Here is a 19,504-nt window from a genome sequence, read left to right as displayed (position 1 = left end):
AGACTGATCGTGCGCGGGGAAGACTTCAGCGGGAAGCTTCTTTTCACAGACGAGAGAGCCAAACGACCGATCGTGCATCTTCGGTTTTTTTAGTTCATTGTAAAAGGTTAGGTTAGCTACATTATAAATACTTTAAAACATTGTGGACGGTTGATTTGGTTAGGATAGCTACATTAAAGATACTGTGAAATCATGTAAACAGTTTCCTAGCCCTGGCTGGATAGTTACATATTAAAAAGTTATTTGCTAAGCAACCATAAAATGATTTTACAGTATTTTTAATGTAGCTATACTTACCTAATATAACCAACCATCCACAATGTTTTAAAGTATTTATAATGTAGCTAACCTATCCTAATCGACCGCAAAATTTAATGCCACACCGGTTTATACAATGAGATAGAACGGGAAAAAAAAGCGAGCATGAACCTCGGGTGTGTCACTCTCGTCTGTGAAATGAAGGCTTCCCGACTTCAGCTGGTAGCTGGACTGGCCGTGCGCGGTGCGGCTGTGTTCACACGCGCACGCCCGACGCCGCGTGGGAGACGAGCCTGGTACACTCGTTCCGCCGCCGCGAGCTGCGTGAGAACTGCTCCGTCTTGGGCGCGGCGGTATGATTGCACGGTCGGGAGGGACTGTGCAGTGTACACAATCACACGCTCACTCGCCCCACGTTCCTCGCGCCAGCATCGTCCGTGTCGTGATTGGCTGAGTTCCTCTCAGGCACGCACACACTGTCGGCACACCAGTCACAGCTAGGGACCGGAAAAATTAGCGGGTTCAATGACCTCCAGGATGAACTCCATAGTTATACGTACACTCGGTCAAATATCACCCACTCATTGGCTGCTGTCTTGTGAGACGTCCCAACGTAGCAGCCTGTGATTCGATAAAGCTTTGGTCGGGTGTTTCTCATTGGCCCAGAGTCATCCAGGTGAGTTGTGGGCCAATAGCAGAGGCAGCACTGAGGTATAACTATTTGTATTTTAGCCTATCGCAAAATGAATTCGCGAATTTTTCCGGTCTCTATAGTCACAGCCATCCAGCGCGGAAGCGAAGCATAGCTATGTTTCAGTTGCAGACGACTGCCAATTGCGAGGAAGAGAGTTTTCGTCTCTTAGAAATACCTCTGGCACCGAAAAGTCAAGACCAATAATAATAATTAGAGACCGGAAAAATTCGCGAATTCATTTCGCGATAGGCTAAAATACAAATAGTTATACCTCAGTGTTGCCTCTGCTATTGCAACTATTACAACTCACCTGAATGACTCTGGGCCAATGAGAAACATCCGACCAAAGCTTTATCAAATCACAGGCTGCTACGTTGGGATGTCTCACAAGACAGCAGCCAATGAGTGGGTGGCATTTGACCGAGTGTATGTTGAACTATGGAGTTCATCCTGGAGGTCATTGAACCCGCGAATTTTCCCGGTCCCTAATTATAATAAAGTTACATGGTAACCGCGTGAAGCTTTTTTTATGACGCCTGAACATCTTATGTTTTGGTATACGACATTTTGTACGAGTAATTTCGTGGATGTTGATTGGAAGTTTATAGGAACGGAAATATTTATGTCCCTTCGTAATACGTATTACAATTTTCACAAGCCTTAGTTAACGTTGGTAGAGATAGCGCAGTGTTCGTCATACTGTAGAGACACAAGAAATTGTTAGCCTATATATATTCGATGCATGTTGGAAAAAAATTAATTTTTTGATTAAATTTTTACTGGAAATTTTAAGTGTTTACTCAGTTCAATAAGGTTAAGGTTTGTTTGTAGGAAGTATTTACAGACGGATTTCTATTGTTTAAGAAGAAAAAAAAAGATATATACATACATATACTTAGTGTTAATATTTGTTTTAAATTGTACAGGTTAATTTTGTTTCAATGTATCTATCGGACTGCAACTTAAAGTTTGAAAAATACTTAAAATTTATCGCCGCAGTAGTATATAAAAAGGGTTACTGGCGGTGGAGTCGGAATGTGGTCAATGACCGACCGACTTCTGTCGTCATGGAGGCCATTTTTAGTCTTAAAATTAATCCAAATTCCTCCAAATTAAAAAAAAAAATCCCAATTTCAAGGGAAAGTTTCCCGTTTTTAAGGAAAATGTTTCGTTTTTATTCCACAAAAAATAAAAAATGAAAAATTCAGAATGCTTCAAAAGACTTTTGCCTTTAAAATATTGCAAATTACTAAAAACGTTTTGTTCCCTAAGTCACCAAGGCCATGACCTTCGCCGTAATCTTGAAATTCTTTCATTTTTGACCAAAAATACCGAAAAAATATTAATTAATTAATTTAATTGTTTCAATTTTCGTTACATCCGCCATCTTGGATTCTAGAACGTTACACTTTTCGCGCCTAAAGAAGTATAACCTCAAAAATGCAGGCGATGATAATGCCGGTCTAGGGCGAAATGTCGCAGGTTCAGCGTTGAGGCAGTTACGTGCAACGCGTTGGGAATTCCTGTTGTTCGGCTAGCTCTGAGATATCAGTAGTGCCATCTTGTTAAACAAAATCATATATATATAGGTTCGAAAAATATGTACCATTTTTATCGTTATCCCTAAAATGAATCATTTTCGTAAACATTATCACGCTCGGCTTTATTTTTAAAGAATTCTAAATTAAATTTGGCGTCCTATTTTCGTATTATAATTTTATTTGCAACATTGGATCACCTGAATTTGCTCGTTACCGAGGTTAGACGTTACACATCTCTGGCGAGTGCTGAAAGACTCGCTCACTATTTTTTTTTCTTCGGGTAATGTCTGGCAGCCATATTGGTTAGACGCCCAAACCATTGGCTGAAATGCAGTGTTTGTATTGTGAATACAGGTTGACTTGTGGAGATTGTGATTCGGGCACGCGCCATTGTTGCAGGTTCCACTTCCCGCAGGGCAAGCCGTGCTCGGAGGCGCTGCTGGAGGCGTCGCTGGAGCGCGTGTCCGCCGTGTTCCAGCAGTTCCCGAGCCAGCAGGCGCCGCGCGACCAGTTCGGCCTCGTCGCCAAGGTACCCCACCCCTACCCCTCCCAACCTAGCCCCTACCACCTCATATACATTCTACCCATCCTACCCCCTAAACTCCCCCCTCCCCACGATCTCTCCTCTCCAACCCCCTCCCATCCCTCCCCTACCACTACCCCTCATACCCCTCCCAACCTAGCCCCTACCACCTCATATCCATTCTACCCATCCTACCCCCTAAACTCCCCCCTCCCCACGATCTCTCCTCTCCAACCCCCTCCCATCCCTCCCCTACCACTACCCCTCATACCCCTCCCAACCTAGCCCCTACCACCTCATATACATTCTACCCATCCTACCCCCTCCCCTCGATCTCTCCTTTCCTGCCGCCCTCCTACCCCCTCCCATCCCACCACTACTTCTACCTCTACTCCTCATACCTCTTCAAACCTAGCCCCTACCACCTCTTATCCATTCTACCCATCCTACCCCCTAAACTCCCCCCTCCCCTCGATCACGCCTCTCCTACCCCCTCCCATCCCAAATCACCCCTACCCCTACCTCTCATACCCCTCCCAACCTAGCCCCATATCCCCTACCCCCTACCACCTCATATCCTTAAAAACCCGCATGTTTAGAGCGTATAGGGCTTGCCCTGAGACGCACTTAGAGTCTTCCCTACCTAGACCCCTCCCTTACACACTTAGTTTTAACTTAGGTTAGGAAAAAAAAATACCCATCCTACCCCCTAAACTCCCCCCTCCCCTCGATCCACCTCTCCTACCCCCTCCTTCCCCTCCCACTCTCCTACCCTTCTACCCCTCCTTCCCCTCCTACTCTCCTACTCTCCTACCCTCCTATTCAATGACAGAAGGTGGCAATTTCTCTAACTGACCGACTGCCTTTTGCTGGCAACAGGTCGACCTGAAGCTATGTCACCATTCTGGAGTCTGGCTCGATGCCCTGCTCGCGACCGCAGCTCACACAGCGTAGTACTGCAGCTAGGACTTTTCAATGGCAGATGGTGGCAATTTCTTTAACTGACCGACAGCCTTTTACTGGCGACAGGTCGACTTGAAGCTCTGTCACCACTCTGGAGTCTAGTCCGACGCCACTGTTCGCGACCGCCCCACTTACACGATCATATTACACAGCCACAATGAGTGCTAACTGGCAGCACGACGGGAAACGGCATAAGCCGCCCCCAAAAGACCAGACCTGACCAAACCGATGCGGACTAAAAGTCTAAGTGCCCCACCCCTTGCATAGTAGAACTTCTACCACGCCCCACTCTTCTTCCAGGACCATCCTTCTATTCCTGTAATCCACCTGCTTGTAATAATGCATGACCTTTGCATCCCGCATGTATGTGCCCAGGGTTTTCCCTCTGTCTATGGAGGTTTTACCTGGGCCCAACTTATCTAGTTTTAGTCTAGAATTAAGAGTGAGGGGAGTTAGTCATGGCGAAAACGACTGCCATGGCTGGCCAATCCCCTCCTAGCACATGATGCACGTGACCTTCTCAGCATGGTTAAAAACCCGCATGTTTAGAGCGTATAGGGCTTGCCCTGAGACGCACTTAGAGTCTTCCCTACCTAGACCCCTCCCTTACACACATAGTTTTAACTTAGGTTAGGAAAAAAAAACCTCTCCTACCCCCTCCTACCCCTCCCACTCTCCTACCCTTCTACCCCTCCTTCCCCTCCTACTCTCCTACCCTCCTACCCTCTTACCCTCCTACCCTCCTACCCTCCTACTCTCCTACCACTCCTACACTGCAGGTCCTGTCACACTGTCAAATATATACAGGCTGTCCATAAAAGAATGCCCCTCAATGGTGTATTAATTTTTTATTTTATTTTAGGCTATTTACAACAAATCATACATCAAATTGAAGGTCAACTAACCTAGCCTTTTTTTTTTTTTTTAAGTATTTAATTTGCGCATCAACCTGAAGTCCAATTTTTTCCCACACTTCGGTTAACACGTCCGGAGTAATGGAAGCAATAAATAACCTCTTCAATTCTGTGTCTCAACTCTGGTAAATAATTAGGTAACGGCGGGACGTAGACACGATCATTTATAAAGTGCCAGAGGAGGGGGAAAAAAGGGGGGTGGGGGTTGTCTGTAAAGTCGGTTTACGGACTATAATTTTTGGTGATAACGTTATAAGAAAACATTGATGAAAAATTGCATACTTTTTTAATTTTTAAATATTATTTACAGTTCTTGCAAATTTAATAAAAATAATTTGTTTAAATATAATCACGAAAAATTAGTTAAAAAGCCCGCCTTAACCTGTTTGATATTATTAAAGATTTTCTCGCGCGGTGGTTGACCGGTTCTTGCACGCTCGGCTCAGGCGGAACGTGACAAAATTTCGTGCGTGCAGCCGACGTTCATCGATTTATAAGACGCTATCACGTCAAAAAAAAATATTGCACGGAGTTATGTCAGGTGAACGTGGAGGCCAGCGAAAAAAGACCTTTGTCGTCTCGACCATTACGACCAATCCAACGGTCAGGGACTTCGACGTTCAACCACTCTCGTACGAAGATATTCTAATAGGGAGGGGCTCCATCCTGTCGCCAAATAAAGTTTACAGTTCACCGTATACTGATTTGGGAAAGAGCCATTATTTCGCGCTTAAGCGAGAAAACAACAAAGCAGTACTCGCGCATCCATTTATCTAATCATCCTCTAGGATGAACTCCACAGCTCTACGTACATTCGGTCAAATGCCACCCACTCATTGGCTGCTGTCTTGTGAGATGTAGATGTTCCAGCATAGCAGCCTGTGATTCGATAAAGCTTTGGTCGGGTGTTTCTCATTGGCCCAGAGTCATCCAGGTGAGTTGTGACCCAAAAGCAGAGGCAGCACTGAGGTATAAATATTTGTATTTTAGCCTATCGCGAAATGAACCCGCGAATTTTTCCGGTCTCTACCTTGAACCAACTCCCTACAATGCTTACAGTTGATACTATTAATTGTTATAACTGGGACATTCTTTTATGAACATACTGTATTTGATAATAGAGTTTCTGGGATAGTATTTGACAGAAAATGGCAATTTTCTCTGTCAAATAATTATCTCCGGAAAAAATTCAAGCGATCTCCGTACTAGAGTCGAAAAATGATGGCTACCGTTTTTTTTTTTAACGAAAAAGGCGTCAATTTGAAACGAAAATGGCTTGATTTATTAAAAATGTGGGTCAACAATTACAGCAAAAATTACAAAATTACGATTGTCAACTCGTTTAATTTCCAGGCGGGGGTAATTCTATGCAGAGGGGTTAAAGAAACTCGTGCACCAGTACGAAAAGTGCTTGGAAGTGAGTTTTGACTATGTGAAAAATTTGAAGTAGATATGTAGTAAACTTAAACTGCCCATAAAACCTTTTCCTCACGTTAATGTCCGAACGGTACTTACATTACGGACATTCCTCGTGCATAGGTATACATTTTCTTCGCGTTAATGATTTTTTCTACGGCGCTCTTACCACGCCCTTGGCTTTAAACAAGGTTGTAAACAAGGAGGAGAAGTGGTTTCCCAATCACGTGTTACTCGCAAAGAAGTTGTTATCGACCAATGAGCACTCCAAAAAGGCTTTATCACGATAAGGGAGTTGAGTCTAGCCTAAAGTGAAATGATCATGGCTCTAACTTAGGGGCATGCATATTTCGCGAAAAGATTCCGAGACCAGTTGAACGTTAAAACACTGTAGTACAATCTGTGTTTCGTGATTGAGTGAGTTTTTTTTCCCCCCGATTTATGTCGATCGTTTTATAACCAATCGCAGTAACTCAGTGCGGAAGCAAACGCGTCCTGAGTGGTTTGGTCAAATATGGCAATGCCTTCTCTCGCAGACGGCCGCCAATCACAAGTAAGAAACCACTGGTGCGGGTACACCTTTTTGCAGTCTATTAAGCGTTCAGATTTTTTGCGAAAATTTCCTGCCCCTACTCTAACTATAATAAGGTTTATGATTCTTATTTTACTATGTAGTCATAAAATATTGCCTGTGAACAGTATTATTACGATTTGAAGTACTTCCCAAAGAAATAAATAATCCTAAACACCAATTATTATGAACTACTTCTTCTTCTTGGCATCTGCGTGGAAGCCGCGTCCATGTTGACGGTGATGTGACTGACGTTTCGGCACGACTTGTTGCGGCTATCTTCAAGGTCTTCTTGTAGCATAATTTTAGCACTTTTGATGCAAGTTTGCACATGTGTGACGTTCAAAGCAAGATGAAAGCTACTGTCTACATTTCCTGTCGCGTCTGAGACGGAGTTACGACACATTGTTAAAAAACGACGCCCATTCCAAAAAAAAAAAAAAAAGACGCCTGTTTACCCTCCGTAGGTTTATTATTAATTTTTTTTGTGAGTATTTGTGGATTAGATGCCCGATCTAATTTCGGGACCACACAACTGTCGCCGTGCAGCTCGCGTGCGCTATCTACCCCGAGCCGACTCCATGGTCGCGCGTCTCAGAAGCACGTGGCCAGCGTGTGCCGGCTCCGACGACACTGCTGCCAACCTCTCCCAGCTCGCTGCTGCGCCCACACCCGTCACCCATTGTTTCACCGGCGCTGTGGTCCATTGTTGTGTCGGCAGCACGTCACTAACAGCTATTCGACATGCCGCGCTAATGTCGGCAAGTACGTTCTCTCGAGATTCAATCGCGCCGGCCCTTCCATTGCTGCATCGCTAAGTAATGTAAAACGGTGGTCATTAAACTGTAGAATACCATTCCCTACATAACCTAAACATAATTATTTGAACTTAATTACGCTACACTGATCGTTTTTTTTTTTTAATTTTTTTTTTTTACATTCTAAACACACAAATAATTTAGAATGACCATCGTCGAAATTTGAGGTCCGGGTTGACTTACAAACGGCGCTGAAAAGATTTTATTTTTCAAAATGTCTGCCTTACCTGTGTGTGGTGCGGAGAGGTGTATGATAAAGCCCCTCTCCAAAATGTCCGCAAAAGTAAGTGGTCATAGGCCCTGCAAATTCTGGGGCCACATCAGGAGCAGAAAGAATCCATATTGTTTCCAACAAATTTTTTCGGGACTTAAACCCTCTTTTTAACTTATAATATTAAAATATTTCTTTCGTCAAATCATAAGATATTCAAAATAATTTATGTAGTATCTACTGGCAGTGTTATTACTGTTGTAGTCATTAAAAAAAATATACTGATTTTACAGAGGGAAATATTTTGTAACAGCCATTCACTGTGAACTCCAGGTAATACACTTAAATATACTCTATGCATTAACGAAGGCAAAATTTCAAAATTAATAGACATACAGGTAATTATTCTATAAAATACAAACCAATTTGGCGTCTTTCAGTTGCTGTCTCTCCTTGTGGCGGATTATAAAATATCATTGTGTGTGTGTGTGTGTGTGTGTGTGTGTATATATATATATATATATATATATATATATATATATATATATTTCTCTTATTGGCCTAAACTTGCCGTATATACGTATTATTTAATTTTCTGGCTGTAGAAATCACTGGTACTATCTTCACCCCCTTGCTGAAGTCAGCAATCAGGACCGAGTGTATGGGCAGTTACCATGCTGGAGACTATTTACTATTACCATACAGTTACAGCGTGGAAAAGCTTGGAAATATGTTATTTATACTTTGTCGTGACAACAATCATGATACATATTTCGAAATAGGAATCACAAGAATTATTATTATTTTTTTTTTTTTTTTTGCAAAACCCAAGATGGACGAGGTAAAAGTTACCGATCCGAGATCTGAGAGTTGGAACCAGTCACGTGTCTCCGATGCGATAAGTGATATGCATTACCGCATTATATCCAATCAACTTGTAGGGAGCGACTTCAACGCGATAGTCAGTAAAAAATTAAAATAAATCATATGTATACATGCTTGTATTCATAAAAATGTCACATAATTTTTAGCATTTATTTGGGAACAAAATTTACTTTTATAGGTAGTGAATTGCCCTAAAACCAAACTTATGGCATGTAACTGCAATAACCCTGCTAGGCGAATGACAGGTGTGGGTCCAGAGAGAGAGAGAGAGAGAGAGAGAGAGAGAGAGAGAGAGAGAAACGGGGGTGGTTGATAGTTCAAATTATTGTTTATTTATTTTAAGAGTATATGTATGTATACTTAAATAATTAAATCCATATTTTAACGTTTTCTTTCATGGAACGTAGTTACAAAAGTTGTCATTTCATTTAAAGTTACAATTTTGTTAATATAGAGATTTTTTTAATGTGATTTTAATAATTTTACAGCCAATTTTTATATATTGGTTTCTAGCCTTTATTTCATGAAAATCTGTTTGCAGTTTAATAAAAACCATACCTATATACAACTGTTCAAGACTCCGTAATGAAAATATGTAGCTGATGAAACAAATCCCATTAAAGTCTGTCAAGTCGGTCCGATTCTTTCCTATCCTCTTTAAGGTTCAGTACGGTATTTGAGACTACGAATTTGTAAAAATTTCCAAGGCCAGTCTCTGGCTTGTCGAATGTGATGATGTCACGAGGAGTCTTGGTGGAGCTGGTGCAGAGCGAAGCTGGGCCTGAAGGCGGCAGTCAGTAGCGCCGGCACCGCTGAGTGTCTCTGGGACTGCAGTCCGCAGGCTGACTCGCGCGTCTATATGCCGCCACGCATGTCAGCGGCCAGGCGCGGCTGCTGCAGGGTTGTCTGGTGCCTCGGCCACACCCCGCAGTAGAGACGGCGAGCAGGGTCGGGTAGGGGCGCTGCTCTCCCGCGTCTAGCAGGGGGACGCACCACAACGCCGAAATACCACAACGCCGAAAAATGTCATTGCAGGACTGCCACAAAGGTTAGGTTAGGTTAGACTAAGTTAGGTTAGACTAGGTTAGGTTAGACTAGGTTAGGTTAGGCTAGGATATGCTAGGTTAAGTTAGGTTAGGTTATATTACGCTAGGTTAGGTTATGTAAGGTTAGGTTTGATTGTGGTATTTCGGCGTTAAGGTTCTATTAAGAAACACACACACAAATTCATTCAGTTGTTATTTCGGCGTGGTGGTCCACAGCAGTTTTCTAGCTGTCGGCGTTGTGGTAACGACCCGTCTAGCAGCTGACTCGAGATCCGCCCCGGGTCAGCGGACAGCTGCCCACGCCCCCTCGGGCTCAATTGGCCGTCGCGACCCTCCCCCTCCTCCCCTCGCCAAGTAACGAGAATGGATCGCCGCCATTAGTCGGACGAGCCGTCCTCGTCTCCCGTTGAGAGGCGACAGCCCTGCTCGCCGCCAGGCCGAGCTACCCTCCAGTGTATATACCCGGGCTGTTCTGGCGCAAGGATAGTAGAAGGGGAGGTTGCCTCAGACGCGCGCGCATCTTTCTGCGCAGGCAGCGAAGTGACGTCACGTGCAGTCCACCGCCTCGTCCTTGCTCCCGTCCCGTCCCCCAGTCAAGACGCGCGCGCTTTCACAAATTTATCTTTCCGTCCCGACAAAACTGGACACACTGTCATAGAGGCGATCTCATGACACGCGTACTTCTAGTTTCATCTTCATGTGCACGACGAATTCAGCTACTTTATGTGTACCTCGCGTGTGTGTTTAGAGTTTTATTTCCTAGCCTGATAAACGTCAACTTGTGCAGTGTTCGGCGTTTGAACGAATATTTTATAACATTAATGCAGCTTCAATACTAGTTTGCTGTGTGGTAAAATGCCCGGGACTGGGTGTGCTGTAGCTGTTTGTAAAAATCGTTGTGAAAAATCAAAAAACGTCATATACCACAGATTTCCAAAAGAAATTGTGTTCAAAAGCCAATGGGTGCAACGCTGCAAACGACAAGATAAATTCAATCCTGATACGTCTTATGTTTGTTCAGATCATTTTATGGTCGAGGACTATGAAAGAGATCTACAGGCTGAACTGTTAAAAACTGAACCGAAGAAAGTTTTGAAGAAATCTGCTGTACCATCTGTAAAATTGTTGTCTAAGGATCATATTCACCGGGAGGATACAAATTCTGTAGAACGTAATTCTCGGTACAATTCAAGACAAAACAAAAAAATTGCAACAGAGCTGATAAAAGAACCGCAAGAAATAAGTGTAATTGAATCTAGCAGCCTCAGTGCTAGAAATAAGGTAGAAAATAAAGAAGAAAATCTAAAAAAAGAAAATGAAATTCTGAAACATAAAATATTACTATTAGAAAATAAACTTCTCTCAGACGCCAAAAATATTAAAAAATTAAAGAAAGAAAATAATAACCTGAAGAGAAAGAATGTAAAAGATTCTAAAGAATCAAAAAAATGTTTCCAAGTGCTGTCGTCATTGTTTACGAAAAATCAAATAGGGTTGCTTCTTGGAATAAGGAAACATGTGAGGTGGACTAATGAAGAAATATCTTTGGCGTTCACATTAAGGTACCTAAGTAAACGTTGCTATCTTTTTCTGAAGAAAAAAATGAATATCCCTTTGCCAGGTATATCCACGCTTCAGAGGTGGGCATCATCTTTGGAAATGCGTGAGGGCCTACTTCAGCACATGTTTCAGTATCTTGAAGTTGCCGGATCAAAACTGATTGATAAAGAACGCATAGCAGTCCTGCAATTTGACGAAGTTAAAGTAAAGAGAACTCTGGAATACGATGTGAAAAAAGATGAAGTTGTCGGACCTTTTTCATACATGCAAGTTGTAATGGCTAGAGGCTTGTTTTCTAAATGGAAGCAGCCACTTTACATAAATTTTGACACAAAAATGACGAAAGATATTCTTCTGTCAATTATTGATAAGCTTCGTGGTGCAGGATACGTGGTGAAAGCCATAGTAAGTGATCTTGGGGGAGGAAATGTAGGCCTATGGAAGGAAATGGGAATAAGTACAGACAAGACATTTTTTAACCACCCTAGTGCAGAAACCGAGAAAATTTATGTGTTTGCTGATCCGCCACATCTTTTGAAACTCATCAGGAATTGGTTTTTGGATACAGGGTTCAATTTACCTGGTAACATACACATTAATAAAGGACCAGTCGAAGCCCTTATAAATGCAGAAGAATCCTCAGATCTCAAAATATGCCACAAACTAACAAAGACACATATATCGGTGGAAAAAACGCAGCGGCAGAATGTAAGGAAAGCAAGTGAATTATTGTCACGAACCACTGCTATCGCTTTGAAAACTAAAATGCCCGGAATGGACAAGAATGTGGCACAAGCAACTGCAGACTTTATTCTCCTGTGTGACCAATGGTTTGACACCATGAACTGTTATATACCCCGTAATATTGGCGAACCATCCCGAAAAGCATACGGCCAAGAATTAACTGCTCAAGACGAAATTTTAAACAAAATGATTGAAACAATAAGTAAATTGTGTTGCTGCGGGAAAAAAACTATGCAACTTTTCCAGAAAGGTGTCATTGTGTCTACGAAATCATTACAGCTTCTTTACAGAGATCTAAAACTGACACATAGTATTAGTTACATATTGACCCATCGTATTAATCAAGACATTATTGAAAATTTGTTTTCGCAGATTCGCACCCGTGGAGGATTAAACGATCATCCCACGCCTTTAGATGCACTATACCGCCTGAGGATGATAATTTTAGGAAAAAACCAAGGTGTGCTACGGACGAACACAAATACGACCGCTGCTTCAGATGACACGGAATTTGTGGCAAGCAAAGTGCTTAAACTTAGCGGTCTTTTTGATTCAGTAAGTGAAACTGAAAAATCAAAAACAAATTTTCTTAAAGAAGAAGGCAAGTCTGAAGGAAACGTAACTGCGGATGATATCATTACAACACAAACAGAATTTAAATTTTCTACCGATTTAGAAGAAAATGCTTTTGAATACCTTTGTGGTTGGGTGGCAAAAAAACTCAAATCAGAGTTCTCCTACTTAGAAAGTAGCAATGAGGCGAATACTCTAATACCAACTGAATCATCGTGGGTCAATCATCTGTCTTATGGGGGATTGTGTATACCGTCTGAACTATGGTTACGTCAAGCAAAGCAGCTTGAGTGTGAATTCCAAAATTATCATGGTAAAGAACTTCTAAAAGGCCCAGGCGTCGTGACGAAATTGGTGGATAAGATTGCTCCTTCCTTAAATAATATTCCAAAGAAAATTATCAGAGCCTTTGTTCTTCAAAGAAAATTCATAAGAATGAAGTGTCTTTCAGAAGAATCCCGAAAATCTACCAAGAGAACTTCTAGTGCCATGTCAGACGACGGGAGGAAAAAAATTAAAAAATACAAAAGAATTGTTACATGAAGTACTTAGGCATTTAAGACCTGAATTTGTATGCTGCATTAAATAGCTGACTTCTAAAGTGACATTCGGAATATTTTATTAGGTCTAGTTTTGATCAGGATGACCGAATTTTTATTTATATGGTGCATTATCAACTAAACAATTTTTTTAAGTTACACGTGTGTTAAAGCAATCTCTCAAAAACTTAATGCTAAATGATTTTTTTTTATTTTATTTTTTTATTTTCCAAGAGTAAAGAAATAATCCGACATCGGAAACTACGGACGATCAATGAGCTAACCAAATATGCAACGGTTGCAATGCTTGGTGAGTACCGAGATATTTTATTGTTTCCACATATGCTTGTTTTTTTTTTTTTTTTGTGTATTTCTTGCAAGGTACTCACAATCATCAGTGATGTGGAATGGTTTTCTATGTACATAATAATTTTTGTGCTTATCATAATAATGGAATCTGTTTTTCGCGTGTTAACTTACTTTATTGCGTTTTTTTTGGGGGGGGGGGATAATATTTATAATAATGGCAGCCATATCAGTATTAGACCGAGTATAAATATAATGGAACAATTATGGAAGGGTCGTTGTAATAGTGTTAACAACGTGTTCGATCTATGAGTTTAATTGAAGACGCGACACTTGCTGCTGTGGCCGGACGCGGCAGACAGATAACGGGCAGGCCGGCAGCTGCGGGACTGCTAGTGACGTCACCCACCCTCGGCCGGCTGGCTACACAGCGCTTACGGGACCGAGGCAACCTCCCTCTACTAACCTTGGTTCTGGCGCACTTCAAGAGCAGGAGTAACTCATTTTGGAAAACAGCCCAGCAAACACCTCCCCCCCACCCAACACCCCCTCACTTATTCTTCTTCCAGAGTCCGCCATTGGCAGTATGTGTTTAACTAGCTCATCAACATAGTCACCACATCAGAATACAATTGTTAAATTTTATAACTTTAACAAAATACATATCATGTTATTGTTCACAATTCACGTTAGCTGATTTTTTTATATTTTTTTTTATAGATTTTTAGGTAAAATCACTAGCCTATTATCGTTAAGTTTGTTCTTGTGCGATAGTTTTGCATCGCATGTCTATGCCGAATCAGTGCTTATATATTTTGGATCATGGCGGGTCGTTGGGATGGACCAATGTGTGTCCTTTTCGTAGAGTGAAAGTAGGCATAGAGTGAGACAGGCTTACCGCGCACCATGCCGAGATATTAGACACTGTTTGGTAAAAACCCCTGTGTGACTCTCTGGTGAGTGAGTGAACGTGTTTTTATTCGCTTGTGTCATCGACAAAACACTCGCTAGCCACTTAAAAGTTTGTGATGTTCACCTCCTCTCTGATCCTAACCTCTTGGCACTACTATTGGAATATTACTACTGACCAGTGAATATAGCCTGAGAATATCAGAACCTGAAGTTGTTTAATTGGTCAAAATATTACTGTGTGTGCCATTGTGATATCAGGAGATTATAAGATTCCAAGAGGTGGCATTCTCTAACATTCTAAATATGTGTTGCATTTTTTTAATCTAAACTGATAGTAAAACTGTTTGTAGGAATAAGTATGTATATTGCATAAAAATAATAAAATAATGCTAAAAGGTTTAGGAATTTTTTTTTACATTAGGTATTTATTAACAACCTAAAGTTTAAAAAAAAAAATTTCTGTTCGTCACTTTTTTTTTTGCATGACCTAAATAGTACTGAATGGATTTCTAAGGAAATTGAATTGTTAGTAGGAACTTTTGCTATCTTAAGCACAGACATTAGGTATGTAATTATGAAATTCCAACCCTTAAATAATGAAAGAAGGATAATATGTTGTTACAGTAATTAATTATAGCCATGCAGCTAATCAAGCAAAATTTTGGTAATTGGTTACAAACATTAAATATACAATAATTACCAACTTAATTTTTACATTTTTTTTAATTCCACCCTTTAGGGGTGTTTGCAGGGTAATTTTGGTTTAATGAAATGAAAAAACATATATACAAATCTACCGAGCAGTAGGTAAGAAACAAACCATGAACTTGCTATGTGGTTATAAAACCATATTTCCTTTCACCAAAGTAAAAGCCATCATGTGGGTTTCATGATTAGCTTAAAAGTCAGGTGTTTTTCGAATCTTTAAAAAGTTTGGTTTCAAAACTATTAAACATTTAAAATCTGCTCTTATGATATTGAACTGAAACTAGTACAGACAAGATGAGATTATGAGTGTCGATGATTTCCTCTTCGATAAATTACGGCATTAGTCATCCAGGTGTTAAATCACTTCTCATAATCAGTTTGGTTATAATTGACAAACTGCTCCAATGCGATATGTGCTGCCTGATCAGTGGGACAGAAGGATGAGAAGTTGACTGTGAAACATAGCAAAAGGTTCATGCAGCACTGCCTAGCAGCAGCTCTTGATGACGTCACATGCTTGAGAGCAGGCCTGGAGTCTAGTGGCTGTTGCCAGGGCCTCGTGAAGTCTAGAGCCGCCACTGATCAGATGTAACGAAACTTGAAGTATGGATCAAGGTGGCGCTGTGTTTAGACACTGGACTTGCGTTCCAGGGCCCCTGGTTCGAATTCCGGTCCGGCCATCCTGATTTTGGTGTTAAATATTTTTTTTTTTAAACCACTTCAGAATATGCTGGGATGTTCCATTGCTACATCCATGCACGTCAGGGCCGTCATGTGAAATGTATCATTAAATTGTAGATCACTATCCATTTTTTTATGTTAATGTGATTTATTTAAGTTTGAGTACCATTTCTTAAGATAAATTATTGAGCTTAATCACATGTTAGCTTTAAAATTATTTTATTTATTTACTTAGGGTTGTGACAAGTCTGCCAACAGTAGATGGCCAAAGTGGTAGACACCATACATAAATAAAAACAAATACAAAAATAATAACAAACAAATAACAAACTTCACAAAAATTAAAATTAAAAAAATTAAAAAAAAACATAGAAAAGGACAATAAGGACTTTCAACATTAAGTAATAGGTAAAGCATGTATATTAACAGATAAGAGAATATTTAGGACAATAGAGAGAAAAATTCATTGATAATATATCATAGGATATAGAAATGTAATATAAAATAAAATATGATATAAGCAAATACATTGTTGTATTAACATTTATAATTTATAGGAACAGATTAGAGACTAAGGTAGGTTAATATAAGCCTTAAAAGTATGAAGACTAGCTTCTTTTTATACTATTGGAAAAATACTAATTCTGTTAAAATTAATTACTTATCTATAATAGAATATCATTATTTTTACTCATAGTACATAACAAGGATGAAAGCATCTATTGGATGTCGGAACTTTGAAACCAGTATTTTCAATCAAATAGTCGCAATATATTTTGTGATTTAAGCAGTCACTTGTGAATTTTGTGTCTGAAATGTTCCTTCTAGCTCCTATAAATCCTTAGATGGTCTATAAATGTAAAATGTAGTTTGTAAATTTTTGATTTATAGTATTAATTTGGATTGTTGTTGTTAAGACCAAATAAAAATAATAATACAGGTAATGGAGGATTATACATGGATTGTGGCTATAATAAAAAACCACTTTATTTTCAGGATACATTTCTCGTGGATGTGTGTGGGCTTGCGAGTTGGTAGCAGCGACAATGGTGTCTGTTGGCAGGCCTGTGAGTGCCCGCTGTACTGGAAGATCCCACTCTTCACCGCGGCTGGAGGGGAGAAGCTGGGATACGTCGAGGCCAGCACCTTCCTGGACTTCTGGAGAAAGTTTGTATTAAACTATATTGGTACCAGTTTCCAGGAAGTTATACAGCAATTCTTTGCCATCATTAGAATTTTCTTTAATTATATGTGTTTATCGTCACAGACGCTACGCCATCTTTCATTACTTTTTTTAGGGGATGATTTTACAAATTAAATCCAATACCTCCCTCGCATGTAATGTCATGGGTGGGAGTCGCACAAGTTTTGATAACTGTGAAGAGGCGCGTGCGTTCATACGCTCATGATATTACACTAAGTGGACATATGTTGAAAATATTTTTAACAGAACAAATATCGGAAGGGAGGTATCGAGTTGAAATTTTTGAAGTAGACCTTAAATAAAAGTACCCCGTGAGACCAAGCCTTAATTTTAATGTCTGTATAATGGGAATCAAAATCATAAATTACACTTTATAAATGATTATTTTAATTTATAACACTTCTGTGTCCCATTTAATTTGTCCAGTGGTAAGGAGGCCAAACTATTGGGTTAAGACTTAAGAGGCCTGGATTATTATCCCAGTGTGTTGGAGATTGCAATTGGTTAACCTCAGCAAGGCTTGATTCGTTGTTGGGGACCATTTCGCAGCATTTAACAGTATCTACAAGACTAGTGCGGGTAAAAGGTGCAAGTTCCCCCCCCCCCCCCTTTTTTTTTTCTCTTCTTTTCCTTTCCCTCATTCCCATTACCCAGTGTGAAGGTGGTAGGTAGAGAGTGGGTATTTTCTTTTCCTTTTTCTTGGCTCTGTGTCGAACATTAATTACACTGTCCATTTTCTCCGAAATTAATAGAAATTGTCCAAATTCCTTGATAAAGTGCTTGATACATCTCCATATTGCTTTAGAAGTTCAAGAATGAATACCTATTTGTCACATTTATTTATTATTTCTTGAAGTTTAGAATCCTAAAAAGGGTGTCTTGCCTCAGGAAAACCCTGGAATAGTCAGGTAATTTTAAATTCCTGGAAGAATCAAGGATTACATGGGTACAAAATATTACAAATAATATGGTTAACCAGTGTTTCATTTTCTGTCACTAACTCTTACTTTATGGCCCATGAAACTGAATTCAAACTGTGGTGCTGCTGTTCTTCACAATGTGCGAAACATAATTTTGTACATGTCATACTATCCAGACTTTTTTGTTACTGTGTAAAAATGTTTGTCACAACTTTGTCATCGAAAGAAGCTCAAAAAAAAATTTTTTTTTCTGTAGAAATAGTGCATGTTTTGCTCAAAGAAAAAATGATAAGAGACCTGGAGAAGCAGGGTGATCTTATTCGTGGGTTTTGCTAAATACCCTGGTTGAGTGTCTGTCAGTGAGGCTAGAACGGAAAGTTTAAAATAAAATAAATAAAAAAACTGAGACACTACTTTGTAACAAGCATGGTTCCAGAGTGGAGGTGCTAGGGGCGATAGTCTGATCTGAGTCCACGTTTTAATTTTTAATTTCATTTTGCAGGGTATATTTACAACTTAAAAATACTCAAATCCACGTTTCATCAAAAGTTGTTATACCAAACTATTAAAAGTCCAGCATTTGAGACCAACAGATTTGTAAATACTCCCAAGCCTATTTCCGACTCACTTAACGTAATGTTGTGCAACTGCGTCCTTCCCTTGTGTGACAGCCCCTCCTCCCTACGGAGTCTCCCTGGATCCCGGAGCTGTAGCTGATGTGTGACGCAGGGGCGAAACAACAGGGGGGGGGGGGGCAAGGGCATTTTGCCCCCCCTCTGAAACCTTGAAATGGGGGCAAACGGGGGCAAAGAAAGTGCTGTGTAATCAATTTTTAGATAGGTAATAAAACTGCTTAAACAGCACCATTTTCCACCTTGAAATACAAATTTTCCCGGGGGAAGACCCCCGGAGCCCCGGACCCCCCCGCTTCAATAGGGGGGATGGATGATTCTTTATAAAAAGGTATATTGCCCCCCCCCTCCCCTTTGCGCCCCTGTGTGTGAGAGACGGGGCAGCAGCGCGGAGACGGAGACGTGCGCGTGTGTGCGGGCAGGGTGCTGGGCTCGTGCCACGACCAGGCGTCCAGGTTCGTGCGCGTGCTGACCAGGGGCCAGCGCGACCACCTGCTGCCGGACGACCTGATGCCGCTGGTGCAGGACGTGGTGGACACCCACCCGGGCCTCACCTTCCTCAAGGAGGCCACGGAGTTCCACTCGCGATACGTGCACACGGTGAGCTCTCCGCTTCCGCCGCTCCCTGTTCTCGCACGTGACACCCGAGTGAGAGGAGCCAAACATTGAGTAAACGGATTCTCCAATTTTTTTATAAAGACTGCAACTTGCATTTTCTCTGTGTCTACGTGGAATTTTAAGATGAAGAAAAGAGATAAAATAAAATTATTTTATTTACAAATGTCAAGTCTTAAAATAAAGGCATGTACTTAAGAAAGAAAAAAACATGTCAATGTAAAAAAAAAATTATAGTAGTCATTAGAGGAGCTCTACTGATAAAACAAG

General features: G+C 40.8%; 1 protein-coding gene across 3 annotated transcripts in view; it reads left to right on the top strand.

Moving 5' to 3' along the window:
• Nucleotides 1–19,504, top strand: part of LOC134532075 (serine/threonine-protein phosphatase 2A regulatory subunit B'' subunit beta-like) — a 191,862-nt gene that overhangs the window by 143,101 nt on the left and 29,257 nt on the right. For all 3 annotated transcript variants that reach the window (XM_063368270.1, XM_063368272.1, XM_063368273.1), the window contains exons 4-6: nucleotides 2,893–3,022; nucleotides 16,927–17,030; nucleotides 19,042–19,219. In XM_063368270.1, the coding sequence (XP_063224340.1) occupies nucleotides 2,893–3,022; nucleotides 16,927–17,030; nucleotides 19,042–19,219 (412 nt within the window). The remainder of the gene's footprint in view (nucleotides 1–2,892; nucleotides 3,023–16,926; nucleotides 17,031–19,041; nucleotides 19,220–19,504) is intronic.

The sequence above is a fragment of the Bacillus rossius genome, chromosome 5 (genome assembly GCF_032445375.1).
Source record: "Bacillus rossius redtenbacheri isolate Brsri chromosome 5, Brsri_v3, whole genome shotgun sequence".
Taxonomy (NCBI): Eukaryota; Metazoa; Arthropoda; class Insecta; order Phasmatodea; family Bacillidae; genus Bacillus; species Bacillus rossius.
Note: the sequence above shows the minus strand (reverse complement) of the source record. Positions and strands in the feature narration are given on the sequence as shown.